This window comes from Podarcis cretensis (genome assembly GCF_951804945.1).
Source record: "Podarcis cretensis genome assembly, chromosome: 7".
NCBI classification, from domain to species: Eukaryota; Metazoa; Chordata; class Lepidosauria; order Squamata; family Lacertidae; genus Podarcis; species Podarcis cretensis.
In genome coordinates, this window is record NC_137176.1 from 817,788 (window position 1) to 834,341 (window position 16,554).

Genomic DNA, 16,554 nt, shown 5'->3' on the forward strand with positions numbered 1-16,554 from the left:
CGGTGTATAAATAAAGTTTATTATTTTTTATTATTATACAAATACGTTTCCCTGAACCTTATGATACTTAAGAGATTTTTAGATTTTAGTAATTTTGCACCAACTCAAGGAAAGCTGAAAAAAAAACCCTAGCATGGAAGTCAAGTGTATGAAGTCTGAAATACCAAGGCATTGCTCTTTATGTTCAGTACTTAAAGACTTAAAGTTTTCAAGCAGGACTTCCGGTGCAGCCGTTATGGCTAACTGCTGATCCCATGGTAGCGGATGCCAGCCATGCAGTTAATTAAGGATAATTTGAAAGCAATTATCCTTTCAAGCCCCCCTCTGGTCGGGGGGGGGGGGAGAGCTTTCTCTCTCGCTCCGATGGAATGTGGGGACAGGGATGCAGAGAGCATAGCACTGCACGTCTTGGAAACTCCCCAATGCAGTCACCATGAGTAGAGGTATCTCTGTTTCTTTTAAGAAGTATCTGAATTTGGACTAAAGAAACAGACATGTTTTGGAAGGAGGAGAAAGATAACCTGCAAAATGAATCAGCCACTGAGTGCCAAGGTTTTGATCCAGAGAGGATTCTTGTTATCGTAACTGGAATGCTACGTAAGTGAAGGAGCCTTTGTTCTCTTTATACATTATTTTTGCTGTGCTATGAATCGGCAAGCCTTCACTGAAAAAAGAATCAATTATTAGCGGAATGAAATTACAGTGGTATCTTAGGTTATATACGCTTCAGGTTAAATACTCCACTAAGCCAGAAATAGTGCTTCAGGTTAAGAACTTTGCTTCAGGATGAGAACAGAAATCGTGCTCTGGCGGCGCGGCGGCAGCAGCGGGAGGCCCCATTAGCTAAAGTGGTGCTTCAGGTTAAGAACAGTTTCAGGTTAAGTACGGACCTCCGGAAAGAATTAAGTACTTAACCCGAGGTACCACTGTACTAATGGATTACAACTATACATGGAATGCAAGAGGGATTCAACAAGAACTTATAATTTTCTTTACGGAGTGCTTGAAAGAACAGACTGTGTGAAATACTGTGATGATTTGTAACATTGCCAACTAAAGAGAGCTCTAGTTCTGATTTATTATGGTTTTGGTGAGACGCCAGTCGTTAGAAGAAGCAAGGAGAGAAACACTGGAAGTTAACCAGAAGTCGCGGCCGGACGCTGGAGTGCTTTCAGTTCAGAGAGGCAAAATGGAGCTGTGGGGTGCTTACAAATGAGTTTTGGAATGAGGGACAATGTGGAAGAAAACTGACTGATTACAACATGAAGGAAAAGAAGGTAAACAAATATTTCACACAGCTAAAGGATATAAATTCCCTCTGCAAGTTAATGGATTTGGATTTATTAAACACGATCGAAAGTTATCACATCAGTGGCTGCTAGAAAAAGGGATTAAGATCAGAAATGTGGAATTTGGGACTAATTAAGAGAATTTGTGCAGGACCAAGGAATGACATCAATGATAGCCAGAACATGGGAAGTTTATGTTTAATTCGGAACTGTTTAATTGGCTTTTTTATTGTATTGTGATTTGGCATAATTTGGCATTGCATTAATGTGGCCTCCATTGCATTGTTATTAATGAAAAATAAATTTATTTTTTAAAAATAAAGTTTTCAAGCAAAGCTTGCCTACTATAGGACACACCGGACCGTAGGTGGGGGAGAACAGGGGAAAAATATTTTTTTCTTGTTCTCCCCCTCTAAAACAAGGTGCGTTTAAGGTGCATTCACCCAAAGCCTCCAGAGCGCAGCGGGAGTTCCTTTCGACCTGCTCTTTGGGGCTGGCGGCTTTCCCCCACCGCCAGCCTCAAAGATCCCTGAAGCCTTTGGAGCGCAGCATGAGGTCCCGCTGTGCTCCAAAGGCTTCAGGGATAGCTTTGCGCAGCCATCCCCAAGCTGTTCTGGCTTGGGAACAGCCTTTCTAGCCTCTGCAGGGCAGCGGGGTGAAGGCACCCCGCTGCCCTGCAGAGGCTTTGCGCGCAGCCATCCCTAAGCTAGAACAGCGAGACGGGGCGCTCCGTCTCCCTGTTCTGGCTTTGGGCTTAGCCGCGCAGCCTGCATTCACTCTATAGGACGCACACACATTTCCCCTTCATTTTTGGAGGGAAAAAAGTGCGTCCTATAGAGCGAAAAATGCGGTAACTGGATGAGGGCAATACATGTGATTGCATTCACTGAGCTGGTCATTCCTGTCTGTGGCAGGCTGAGGGCACCCAGACCCTCTCCTCCTCCTCCATTGGCCCTGTGGGTTTTCATTGACTTCATCCCTGGGGGTGGGAGAAACACACAGACTGCTGCCTCCTGCAATCTGTCCTGCAGCTCTGGATGAGAGGGAAGAAGTGGCAGGAAGCACAACTGGGCCACCAGAAGATATTGCCGTTGGATTCCTCCCCGAGTTGGGAATATAGTCATACCCCGTGTTGTGTTAGGTTCATGTTGCGTCTTTTTGCCTTGTGAACGCGGCAAACTTGGAAGTGTATACAAGCGGGTTTTACCACTTGTGTGTGCGCAGAAACGTTCTGCACACTTTGCACATGTGCAGAAGCACTCTTATCACACTGCGCGCGTGCACAGAAGCAGCGTTCTACTTACGGACTTTTTGGGGTGCGAATGGCACCCTGGAACGGGTCAAGTCCATAACTAGAGGTACCAGTGTAATCTGGTCAGCACTGGAGCTCCTGTGTTGTGGAGGATGCTGCCTCCGTGACACAAGGGTGGTCCCATCCCTTCTGGAACATCTTCAAGAGACTGCTTGCTAGCCCTGGAGGGCAAGACACCCCAAAGATCAAATGTCAGTGTGCTTGTTTCTAAGTTAATGTTTAAAGTATAATTAAAGTATGAGCAGTTCTGCTGTCACAATTAGTCCACTGAACCACATTACCCTGTAATACGGTATAAAAGAATTTTATATGTTGTAGCATTAAGAGAGACATCTGAGAAGGATGGGATGTTTTATAGTTTGACTAGTACAAGTTTTTACTTTGAGGCAAAACCATTATATATGCATTACATTTCCCTCAAAGGCCAAATGCAATTATTTTGCCTTAAGCTAAGTGAGTAAAGGCAAATATGTGAAAACATATTTAAATGAAGCTGAAAACTGTTAAGAGGCTTTGCATTGTTTTTATCTATAGGGATGCTTTTTTCCATACAAGAATGAACTTTAGCTGTTCATTATAGAAAACTTGCTAATATACATTGTTCACTTTGATATGTGGATACCTCCATATATGCAAAAACTATGTGCATGTCAGCAAATCTTTACTGAAATATTTTTTTTAAAAACTCAATAATACGCCTCCTTTCAATCACTACATGAACAATTCAAAGCAAAGTCTTAGAAAACATTGCAATGCTTTGTGCAAAACCTGAAGCTGAAAAACATTTAATAGAAGTAGAAAACTCATCTACTGGTAGTTCCATTTCAATGACCTCCCCCCCTCCCCCATATATGTCTATTCAACAATTATTTATAGACAATCAAATGCTTAATGCCTCATTGGACTTATATTTGTAATGAACTGACTAGATCTCAAAAAAGGATACAAGTGAATTAGAACATCCATACATGCATATGTACATAATTTTATTTGTAGGCCACCTTTCCATGCTCAAACCATGCTCAAGGCAGCTTACGTTAAAAAAAAACCCAAAACATATCAAAAGTAGCTGTAAGCAGTAACTAAAACATAATACAAAATCAAACTGAACGATTTTCACATAAATAAAAAAACTAAAATATACAAAAAATCAACAGCAACAATCCCCCCCAACCCCAACAACCTGTGTGTGCCCCTGCCCCTCAGACAGTTGCAGATGATTTGAAAGAGATTTTTCTGTTCACAATGCATAGACTCATTCTGCTTTCCCTAGTGGTAAACAGGTTCTGGAGATGTGTGTTCTGTTTCAAAACACTGCCAAACCTGTTTGACCAGAGGTAAGAGAGGGACAAAACAAAACTGTACATAGTCCGAGGGTAGCAGTGGGGGGACAGGACTCTCAATTCACTTTCCCAGTCTAGGAAATTAACAGAACACCTTTGGGGCTGAAGTTTGATCTTGGGAAAGGGAATGATACCAGAGCCTAAGACACAATGTGCCATTTGTCCCCAAGGGCTTCAACACACTCACTGTGCATTTTTCTATCCTGCCCCCACCCTGGACCCTGTACAATCTACTTCTGAACATCCTCTTGCTTCAAAGGATTCCCATGAGGCACATCGTTAAAGCAAGTGTTTAGTTTTGCTTTCATTGAACCTTGGCTTATTACTGAGCTATGGGATATAACAAACTCTGGTTAGTGTAACAAATCAGCTTCATAAAGCTTTGTAAAGTTTGGAGGGGCCCCAAGGGTCATCTAGTCCAACCCTCTGCAATGCAGGAATCTCAGCTAAAGCATCCAAGACAGATGGCCATGCAGCCTCTGCTTACAAACCTCCAAGGAAGGAGAGTCCACCACCTCCCGAGGGAGTCCGTTCCCCTATCAAACATAACTCATAGTCTGAACTTGACTTGTTGTGAAACTGACCCACTTTTATTATAAGAGATGAACCCTGGTTCACCCACAGTAATAAGTTAAGATGGAAGGAAGGTGAAACTCAATGCCGTTCCATGGGAGAAGGACAGCAGTGTGGGCTTGCGGGATAGATATCATATACGGTGGTTATGATACGGTGGTTAGCCTCTTGTTACGTGCTTATTCTGTTTATTTCTATTATATTATAAAAATACACTATGTATAATGCCTATAGAGCAATGTCTGTTACTTTTATTGTAAATCGAATGAGGTACAGTGGTACCTCAGTTTACAAACTTAATCTGTTCCGGAAGTCCGTTCTTAAACCGAGGTGCGCTTTCCCTGATGAGGCCTCCTGCCACCCTTCCACCATTTGGTTTCCATTCTTAGACCAAGGTAAAGTTCACAAACCAGGACACCACTTCCAGTTTTGCGGAGTTCATAAACCGGACTGTTCTTAAACTGAGGTTCCACTGTACTAAGATCCTAATTTTAGCACAGAGGAGGCCTATCCACAGGCTACGTATATCAAAAAATGCAAATTTGCTTTCTGCAACTGTTTTAGTTTGACAAAGAATGAGCCTAAGATATTTTTGGAAAAGTTATATATTTACAGTTTTATTTGTATGCAGAGTTAAACAGCAAAGAATCTTAACACTGTAGGTGAAAAGTGTATTTACCCCCAAAATCACCAAAGCGAATAAATTATTTAAAGAATTTTTGTGTATTAATAAGGCAATAATCCTAGGTGGCCCATTAAAAGTCTTGCTAACTCTCCAAATACATAACTGAGCAATCCAGCAGAAAATGTACGAATGATAGGTTCGTATTATCTCCCCAAAAAACCCCTTCAAGGACAGAAGCAGTAAGAGACTTCAATTCCTCTAAGACCTGCAGAGAAAGGTATTCCTAGAGCATATCAAGGTAAGATGACAGGAATAATCTTCAAATGAACATTCAGTGCTTCAGCTTCAAGGATGCTGTGTCCACACACAATGGTAAATACACAAATATGGGCAGCACAAAGCGGCACATGAAAAAGTTAGAATTTTTTCCATTCCATGTCATCTGGAGGATTGACTTCTACTTTCCTTTTACCCACATCAGACCAGTTTGTGCTCAAAACTGTCCCACCAGACTCCATCTGAAACAGGAAAACACACATTTGTCGATTATTTAAAAAAAGGAATAATCCAAGAATCAAGTAGACTGAGTTCTGCAGGTGAGAAGGAGACACAGTGGCCCAGTCACTAAGCACTGAACTAAGCACTAAGCACTGAAGTTCAATGCACCCTTCCACCTGCAAAATAATTTCCTATTCTTTCATGGTTCTCCAACTCTCAGAAACAGCCATATCTGCATCACAGGAGGTTGGACCATGCAATCCTTGGTAGGGTCCCTTCCAACTCTACAATTCTATGGCAGGCTTCCTTGTCAAAGGGTACTGATGTTACATTTGCAGTCATAATAAATTAAACACAACTCAGAAAATCTCATGTTAACTTACAAAAGATTTGTTCATGGCACGTTTCACTTCATCTGTGCCATCAGAGTATATCTGCTGGAACAGTTTATTTAAAGCTGCATCCCCCTCCAACTTTTCATTCTTCTCTTCTTCTTTGATCTCAACTACTAATTTGTCCCAATTCCTTGTATAATGAGAAGATGAAGGATAAAGGTGTGTTCCATCTGAAACTTGAAAATGGAGAGAACAGATTGATCCCAACAATATATCACAGCTTATCACAGATGAACAGTGGTGGACTTTAGCATGTACAGACTGAAAAGAAGGCAACAGCTCCAAATAACTGAGTTTACTGAGTATTTCCCTCTGCATTCCTTACTCAAACAGGACCATAAAAGCCAGAGCAGGGGCAGGCAATCTTTTCTAATTCAAAGGCTATGGGTCCTTGTGAGTTCTCTTCTCAGGAACTACATGCCCATGATGAGTGGGGCTGAAACCACACACCTTTCTCCTACATACATATATCCATTGGGGTTCTCTTTCTCGCACCCCCCTCCCAATAATATATATCTGTTTGGCCTCTCTCCCACACCACAAACACAATCAATCCTCTAATCCACACCTTCCCAGTCTTCCAACAATGGGCTACATAATGCAGAAGAGGGAACAAAAGAGGGCAGCTTTAGTTCCACAGCAGATTCATGCTGGGCTCTACCAAGCACTCAATTCACTTACAAATGTCACTCTACGCACAAAAGCCAGTGAAAAGTTCTGTTCTACTTTTTCATTCTCTACCTGTGCTCCTTCTCTCCCCACCCCATGAACATAAGAGCAGCCTTGTGGATCAGACCCATCGAGGGCAGAATCCTGTTCTCACAGAGGCTAACCAGGGGCCCATGGGAAGCCTGAAAACAGGCCTTGAGTGCAACATCACTCTCCTCACCTTTAATTCCAAGAAGCTGGTATCCAGAGACATACTGCCTACCAACAGTGGAGGTAAAACTTGGCCATCACAGCTGACAGCCATTGACAGCCTTAGCCTCTGTGAATTTGCCTAATTCTCTTTTGAAGCCTTCCAAGTTGGTGGCCATGACTACCTGCTTGTGGAAGCAAATTCCACAGTTTAACTATGTGGTGTGTGAACAAGTCTTTTCTTTTGCTTGTCCTGGTTTTCCCAACATTCAGTTTCATTGGATGCCCACAGGTTGCCGTGTTATGAGGGTGAAAAAGCTCCCCCCACCCACTTTCTCCATGCCATGCATATTTTAAATATGCTTAGCATGCCTCCTCTTACTTTCCTTTTCTCTAAACCAAAAACCCCAAATGTTGTAATCTTCCTTCAGAGGAACCTTCGCACCTTCCCAATAACTAAAAGGAGCATTCACATAAGAAATGACAAAATTATATTATGAGGCATCCTGCATTTGCTGGATCTGGGAATAGATAATTTTGAAAAATGGAGACATTTTAGATTTAGAAGGACATGATAACAGATTTGCATGGCATGCATACTTATGGTATGAAAGAATCACATAATAAGAAAATCCATTTTTAGGGTATAGGAGAAATATAAAGACATTAGAACAAAAAACACTGTGGTGGCTCTCCCTATTAGAAGCAATATCTTTGAAGAAAATTGAACATATATAGAGCTGTTAACCGAAGTAGAAAAACAGGTAAAATTAAAAGACTCTGAAGAGATAAAGAGAACTGGTAACAGACTGGTTACAGTATCATCAATTAAATGATATTTTAAAGACAGATAAAAAGAAAGGTTTTAGTTATGAGTTATCAAGATTTCAAAAAGATGTTTTAGAAAATAATATAGCCTGGTAGAGGCTATGGAAAACAGATTTGAAATTCATGGCATGTTGTTCACTGAAAGAAAATTACATAATAATGATGTACCGGTGGTATTTGACTCCTGTTAAGTTAGCAAAAATGTACAGAACAAGCACAATTACTTGCTGGAAATGTAAAGAAAAAGGAGGTACCTTTTATCATATGTTGTGGACATGTAAAGTAACGAAAAATTTATGGGAGATGCTATATAATGAAATGGAAAAAATGTTTAAAATAACTTTTGTTAAAAAACCAGAAGCTCTCCTATTAGGAATTATAGGTACCGAGATACCAAAGGACCAGAAAATAATATTTATGTATGCAACAACAGCCACACAGATACTATTAGCCCAGAGATGGAAGGAAGAGACAACCCTGACCAGAGAAGAATGGCAAACCAAGTTGATGGACTATGCCGAAATGAAAAAAATAACTGGGAAGCTCAGAAACCAAGAAGATAAGAAATTTAAAAAATAATCCTTTGTTACATAAATGACTCGGCAAACACCCTTCCCCCCAAGAACGCCTTTTTTCACAGGAAGTGAAGAGGAAAGAAAGTGGGAGTATAGATATGGAATATAATGACAAACGGGACTGTGTGAGGAAAATATTAAAGTTTGGAATAATTATAAAAAGGGCTTGGAGCCTCTGCAGAGTTAATTTTTTACTTGCCCCCTGATTGAGGGGAGGAGGGACTGGACTTTGAAGACTTCCTGGGGTTCTAGTGGGACACCAGATCATTCTTCTATAAGTACTTATAATTAATTGCTTCGTTTGGATGTGGAGGGGAGAACTTGGAGGCTTGCCGGGGCTCTGGCAGGACATTAGGCAACTCCCTGCTTGAAATCGGAAGTATGGAATTTTACAGCTACAATCAGAAGAGTTGAGAACAAAAGAGAGAGATCCCTCCAGAATAACTCTGAGTCAACAGAGCCGTAAGGCACAAAGGAGATCAGGAATAACTTATATGGACATAATATTTGATAAATAAAGGAACAATTGATGAAAATTAAAACTTCACACAGGAAGAAGAAAGGAGAACTTGCAAATTTACAAATTACTATATGTGTTAATAGGAACTGATGTCAATTATTGTAGCTGTGGTATAAGGGATTTTATCAAGAGTGGATTGTATATGGTTTGAGCAATAGTCTGGAGGCAGAATTAAAGATAATCAGTAGACCTTGAAGTACAGCATGTCGGAAGCCACACAAATTTTATAATTGGCTATGTAATTGATTTGTATTTGTATTTGAATTGATATTGCTATTTGGTATTGATAAAATATGGCATTTATTGGATTTTTGTAATTGAAAATTAATAAAATATTGAACAAAGACCAGCCAGTTCTCCCAGGAGTACCTGTTTTGCCTGTCCTGTCCATTTAAGGTTACATTGTTTGGATCTTAAATTGTATCTAGTTTTACTCTTTATGGCTGGAAACCACTTTGGGACCAATGGTGAAAGGAACACTAAAAATCTGATAACTAAAATAAAATAATAAATAGAAAAAAAGTTTGCATCCTGACCAAAGTAGATTGATTCTCTTCTCTCTGCTACATTACAACAAGTGATCTTTGAGTAGCAGGACTATAATTTGTTGTTTAATAATGGATAATGATGGCATCCAAGAACAGACCTATAATCCAATAAGTGATTGTCTCAAACAAAAGAGTGCAATAGTGTGTAGATAAGAGCAAAAGCACAATTTGTAGAACTGAACATGAACATACTAACCAGGCGCCAATTGTTTTAGTTTAGGAGAGCCTCCATGGCCTTCCAATTTCTCCCATCGTACAGCTTCTGGTTTCTTCATTTTTATTTCAATCTACAGAACACACAACAAAAACCCAAATATTAATGCACTAAATGAGGCCTGTAGTTTTTTTCTGGTGTAATTTTTTTAAAAAAGAAAAATGTTAACTGCCATACCAGTTAAACGTACAATTAAGCTAATTTACAAACTAGCTCAATTTGCTTATCATAGTAAATGATTTATTGTGGATGTGCTGATGAGAGCCACTTTGCCCCCCGCATCCAAAAACCAACCACAAACCACAGCTGTGTGTTACAGCTGAACCAGGAACTGTGGCTTGTTTTGCTCTAAACAATTATCAGTAAGCCGAAAAACAAACCTAGACTACAGATTGTGGTCTGCTTGGGCAAAATAAGCCACAAATCCTGGTATGTGTTTGTTCACTTGAAGCTGTGCTCTTTGAATTCAGCCTGTACCTTTCTATAGCTCTGCAGAACAATGAGCAACAAAAAAAAGAAGCAGCTGTTGCCTGGGAAGAGCCATAGTAATTAGGATGATGTGTGAAAATAAGGTTTTGAAAAACAAATCCTAGAAAGTGTGCTTGAGCATTACTTTTATACTTATGGCTGAATCACTTTCTCAGTCTGCTAAGCACAGTGGCAACTGGTGACATTTGGACTTGGTGGGGCTGTAGTTTTTTACCTTGTAGTTCTCTTCACAACAGGACATGTACAGAACTCATTTAGAAAAATGTATCATATGCCACATGTGCCAGTGCCACTGTCCCTTGCTATAAATAAATCATTTTCTTCACATTTATGGACAGGGAAAGAGCTTCCAAGTATCCTTTTCAGAAGACTGGCTTACTTACCTCTTACTTAGAAATTAAGCTCTATCAACCAAATACTGGTGAGGGCTCACCATAGAGCCCATCTAGTGGCAGTGAAGGCAGGAAAGAAGGCCTACTTGGCTGCCTCCATTGCAGCCTCAGTAGGTCGTCCAGCAGAGCTCTTCCAGGGAGTGCAGGACCTCCTGCAGCCTGGCACAAAGGAGGTGCTGAAACCAACGGCAGCTATGAGTTGTTTGCAAAGCATTTTAAGGATAGAATTGCTTGCATGCACCAGGATCTTGACTTGGCTGTTATAGCAGATGAATCTCAAGAGGGGTCCAGAGCACAGTCTAGTCCCATTATATTGGATGAATTTCAGTTAATAAGGCTTGAGGATGTAAACAAGCTGCTTGGATCAGTCAAGGCGACTACTTGTGCTCTGGACCCTTGTCCCTCAATCTCAACTCTCTCCTTTGTGCTCAAGTCAATCACTCACTACCAGCGCACCTGTCTTTATGAATCCCATGGGAAGCCAGAGCAAGGAGACACTAACAACTCTCTTAATCTCTAGCACATGTTTGTTGGCCCAACCCAACCCACCTGCGCAAGGCAGGCAACAAAAGCTGCTGCAACTCACACACAAGCCACTGGCAATGTCTCCTCCTAAACAAATGCAAAATTATTTAATTAATTAAAAAAAAAACATTCTAGAAAGGGACTCACACTGTGGCCCCTAATGCACCCTCTTTCTAGCAAGGTCACAAAATAAATAATAAGCAAAAGAAAAAAAGACAAAGCTGCTTAGAACATGCTACAAGCTCTAAGTTAGTGTGGCTTGCAAGGAAGCACTCTGAACATGCTCAGAACAGTTGTAGGATTCTGAAAGGTCTACAATACCAGCAGACCTACAAACAGGATGGAGGGAGAATCTGCAACACTAAGGTAAAGAAGTCTGCCGTTCTAGTGAAATATAATTTATCACATGGTTTTTCTGTCTGGGAGGGACCTCCTGGCGACAACAGTACTTTTGGATTTGGTTTGGTTGAGTGGTGCAGGCAGCTGGTTGGCAGGAAAATCCCCAGGAGTCTCTCTAAGCTGAAGGAAAGAAATGAGTATGTGGAGGACATGAAAGAATGTGACTTTGAGATTTTTGGGTAAACTTTATAAAAATGTGCTTGAAATTTTATTTGTAGAAATTATGGACTAATCTCCACTGATTAAACATATTTTGACTGACTAAAAAAAGGCACACTTGACAATCAAGCAACACAATTAAATAATGATTATGCACATGTAAAAACAAAACAAAACCCTGTGTATCATTTAAAACAAATGGGACAGACTATGATTCAGCAGAGAGGCATGGACTTTTAAACGTACTATACATTCTAAAGTTATACAGAATATTGGTTTCATCCCTCTTGTTTTGGGATAATTTTATATTATGCAGTTTCATAATCAGCCAAAGAAGAGATATCATCATGATCTCTACCCACACCTGTTACAAGCGTATTTTAAGTTTCACACTAAATATCACAGCACTCATTTTACAGTTACAAACATATAATTTACTTCCAATATCAGTGTTAGCAGTCTGCCATATGACTTGAAGTCCAGCTTGTTCAATTTTATGCATAAACTTACTCATTTTGGCAGAGTAATTTTGGCAGAGTAATCTCAGCTCTATTCAAACCCAGGATAACCCGGGGATCCCTATAGCCCTAAGAACAACGGTACCTTTGTAAATGCTCACCCTAGAGTCATCTTATAGCAAGCTGTTTGAATATCCTGTCATGAATCAAAACTCCTACTTTAAACATTGAACTAAACAGAAATAATTTAAAATAGGCTTTTACTTTTACAAAAATGCTATTTCTTAGGGGAAAATAAGTATATGTATGTACATTAATAACAACAACAATTGTATACCACCCTATACCCACAGACCTCAGAGTGTCTCACAACACAAAATCACAATACAAAAACATGTATATTACTATACAAATAGATTTTATCTAGTTCTCCTCGTTACATATTTATTTTAGTTTCTGTTTGACCCTAACCCTAAACCAGCGGATTCCAAACTATCAAGTACACACCTGTTCTAGCTTCCAAGTAAGACTAAGGCTAGTGTCTTCCACAGTTTTAGTCCCAACAGGGGTGGGGTGGGGGTGGAAGTCATCTAAGAGAAAAATTAAGGCAGTGAGGTTGTGTGTGTCTGCATCTCACTACTATGGTGTGCTGCTACCAGCTCAATTCCAACAAACTATGATTAAGGAAACCTAACTTGGCTACAGTGTGAGATCTGATTTATTTAATATTTATAGTCACTCTGATCAAACTTTGGATTCAGTGAATCCACACATAATCCCTTTTGTTGCTACTGCAGGAGTGGTGAGAACAGCAGGGCTGTCGACGGCTACAACAGGAAAACACAATTTGAAGGACAGATCTACTGTAAGCCGAAACGCGGATCAGCAACACCCCACAGTCCAGGGGACACCCCAACCCCCCCATCACAGGATTTCACCCTCAAAAGTTGCCCTTACTGTTAAACAGATGTAAAATTTTACTTGAAAATTATCTATATTCCATACTTTTCAATATTTTAAGGTATGTCAACTAAATAGTGCTAACTTACCTTACATTGTTTAATATACTAATTTAAGCAGACCAAAGAGAGTAATTTTTATATCTTTATGACACCAGAGAGAGAGAGAGAGAAATCCATCAATTGTAGGGAAAGCGTACCCGGGGATAAAACTGCCCCTTGCAGAACCAAAAGGCATTAACTGCTGCCAGAGCAATAACCCCCCAGCACCACCTTCTGGAGCTCACAGTCGAAGGAGCAAAACCACCACAAAGAAGGGCCTCCCAACATCCCACTCAAGACAACCTATCCAGATACCATGGTCAACAATACTAAAAGCTGCTGAAAAATCTAAAAAAGGTTATGCAACTGTTTAGGGTGCAAGCCTAATCCCACTTACCTGGGAGTAAGCCCCACTGAATTCAAAAGGATTTACTTCTGAGTAGCCATGGTGGCGCTGTGGGTTAAAGCCTCAGCGCCTAGGGCTTGCCGATCGAAAGGTCGGCGGTTCGAATCCCTGCGGCGGGGTGCGCTCCCGCTGCTCGGTCCCAGCGCCTGCCAACCTAGCAGTTCGAAAGCACCTCCGGGTGCAAGTAGATAAATAGGGACCGCTTACCAGCGGGAAGGGGACGCAGGTGGCGCTGTGGGTTAAAGCCTCAGCGCCTAGGACTTGCCGATCGAAAGGTCGGCGGTTCGAATCCCTGCGGCGGGGTGCGTTCCCGCTGCTCGGTCCCAGCGCCTGCCAACCTAGCAGTTCGAAAGCACCTCCGGGTGCAAGTAGATAAATAGGGACCGCTTACCAGCGGGAAGGTAAACGGCGTTTCCGTGTGCGGCTCTGGCTCGCCAGAGCAGCGATGTCACGCTGGCCACGTGACCCGGAAGTGTCTCCGGACAGCGCTGGCCCCTGGCCTCTTAAGTGAGATGGGCGCACAACCCCAGAGTCTGTCAAGACTGGCCCGTACGGGCAGGGGTACCTTTACCTTTACCTTTACCAGCGGGAAGGTAAACGGCGTTTCCGTGTGCGGCTCTGGCTCGCCAGAGCAGCGATGTCACGCTGGCCACGTGACCCGGAAGTGTCTCCGGACAGCGCTGGCCCCTGGCCTCTTAAGTGAGATGGGCGCACAACCCCAGAGTCTGTCAAGACTGGCCCGTACGGGCAGGGGTACCTTTACCTTTACCTAGCCATGGTTAGCACTGCTCTTTAAGTCTTAAGTCAAAACTCCTGAAATAGCAGTTTGAACCTTTCTAAACTTCCAGTGCTTATTTAAGGCTGCATTCATTCCTTTTTAAATGTGTTTGCAACACTTTTAGAAGTAAAAGAGGTATTGAATTCCTATTCCTAGATTAGAATACTCTTGAAATATGCATTAGAGTATAAACTATGAACAATAATAATGGTGGAAAGTTAATGGTTTAAAATGAAGTACTAAGCCACGCCAAGGTATTTATTCATTGCTTCCCTCCCCCCCAAGCCACTATTAAAAACAGAACCCAATGAGCCTGAAACAATATTTTAGCACCCTCTAGTGAAAGTGACAATTTCACATAACTACTGAGGTTCCAGAAGAAACCAATAACTGTGAGTTTTAAAGATCTGTCAGCAAATTTCCAGAACTTCAAAACCAAATTCAGTGAATTGACAAACATGATCTAACACAGCTGCATTTGGCAAATTTAGCTATGCTATATTAGTGTATGAATGTATGCAAAATAGAAGAAGAGGAGGAGTTTGGATTTGATATCCTGCTTTATCACTACCCGAAGGAGTCTCAAAGCAGCTAACATTCTCCTTTCCCTTCCTCCCCCACAACAAACACTCTGTGAGGTGAGTGGGGCTGAGAGACTTCAAAGAAGTGTGACTAGCCCAAGGTCACCCAGCAGCTGCATGTGGAGGAGCGGAGACGTGAACCGGGTTCCCCAGATTACGAATCTACCGCTCTTAACCACTACACCACACTGGCTCTCTACACCACTACACCACAAATATGCTATTTGTGAGACATCTTGGCGCAAATTGAATTAGTTGCATTCATTGGTAATGCACCATGTATTTAAAGTACATCTTGTATATTTTTTCCATGACCTGTGCTATGAGCGCATGGTAATCCCACATTTTATGCATAAATGAAAATGAAATATGTACTGTATACTGAAACCCTTGGAGCCACCCAACATCTAGCGGGTGACAGCATCCCCATCACTCCCAGAGCCAAGCAGGCCTTGCCCATCAAACAAACAGAGCACTTAAAAGCTCCTTTTGCACCAGGTAACCCAAGCAGACCCGGCTCAAAAACAGTTTAAAGCTCTCTGCCTTATGGGGGGCAAGCGGGGGGGGGGGGAGGGGAGTAATGCAGTACCATGAAGACCAGAAAGCTGAAGCTCAACTCCAACAAGACACAGGTTGCACAAGTAACATCATTCCTAGTGTATGAGAGCTGGTGTTCAACCAGTTCTGGATAGAGTTGCATTCCCCATTTGCAGTTTGTGAGAGTTCCTTAATCCAGCTCTGTCACCGGCAGCACAATTGTTTCAGTGGCACAGAAATCCGATGGGCAGCAATTCAACTGATGGATCAACTGCGCAGCTGAGTTTCCTGTCATAGTATCCTGCAGGAAAGCTGATGGGATGGAGCCCTGAATAGGATTGTTCCTGCTAGGAGCTAGGGGTTGTCGGTCTTACTTCTCACTTTTGCCTTATTACACAGCCATAGAACTCAAGCTAGCATTGTCATGCATCATATTAAGTCAGATATTATTTCACAAAGTAAGTCTCAAAAGTTTGTGAATGTATTCATGTTTATTTTTAATATCGCTATTTGTAACATAATAATTCAAAATAGCATGGATGGTGTATTTTATATGAATGTAAGGTCTATGCAAGATTACCAAAGGAAAATGGTTATTCAGGGCTATCCTAAATAGACAGGACTTAAAATAACAGATTTTAAAATAATGTCACATTTTAGGATAGTTGTGCCCATTTGCTTAGAGGCACTCTTGTTAGTCCAAAGGCAAGGAAAGGCTTTATAATCTGAGTGCAGTGAACCTGCCAGTTTGTTGTTGTTTAGTCGTTTAGTCGTGTCCGACTCTTCGTGACCCCATGGACCAGAGCACGCCAGGCACTTCTGTCTTCCACTGCCTCCTGCAGTTTGGTCAAACTCATGCTGGTAGCTTCGAAGACACTATCCAACCATTTCATCCTCTGTCGTCCCCTTCTCCTTGTGCCCTCCATCTTTCCCAACACCAGGGTCTTTTCCTAGGAGTCTTCTCTTCTCATGAGGTGGCCAAAGCTCTCACTTCCATGCATCACTACTGGGAAAACCATAGCTTTTATACGGACCTTTGTTGGCAAGGTGATGTCTCTACTTTTTAAGATGCAGTCTAGGTTTGCCATTGCCTTTCTCCCAAGGAGCAGGCGTCTTTTAATTTCGTGGCTGCTGTCACCATCTGCAGTGATCATGGGGCCCAAGAAAGTAAAATCTCTCACTGCCTCCATTTCTTCCCCTTCTATTTGCCAGGAGGTGATGGGAACAGTGGCCATGATCTTCGTTTTTTTG

General features: G+C 41.6%; 1 protein-coding gene and 1 long non-coding RNA gene across 2 annotated transcripts in view; both read right to left on the reverse strand.

Moving 5' to 3' along the window:
* Positions 1 to 3,572: 3,572 nt before the first annotated feature.
* The window catches only part of SUGT1 (SGT1 homolog, MIS12 kinetochore complex assembly cochaperone), a 56,686-nt gene continuing 43,704 nt past the window's right edge, over positions 3,573 to 16,554 (reverse strand). The window contains exons 11-13 of the mRNA XM_079983640.1: positions 9,561 to 9,651; positions 6,024 to 6,211; positions 3,573 to 5,660 (exon numbers count right to left, since the gene is read on the reverse strand). Coding sequence (XP_079839766.1) covers positions 5,559 to 5,660; positions 6,024 to 6,211; positions 9,561 to 9,651 — 381 coding nt within the window. The 3' untranslated portion in view covers positions 3,573 to 5,558. The remainder of the gene's footprint in view (positions 5,661 to 6,023; positions 6,212 to 9,560; positions 9,652 to 16,554) is intronic.
* Positions 6,276 to 8,350, reverse strand: LOC307220063. Its single transcript, XR_013840675.1, has 2 exons — positions 7,022 to 8,350; positions 6,276 to 6,983 (listed from the first exon to the last, which is right to left on the reverse strand). It is a non-coding gene; the product is annotated as an uncharacterized lncRNA (long non-coding RNA).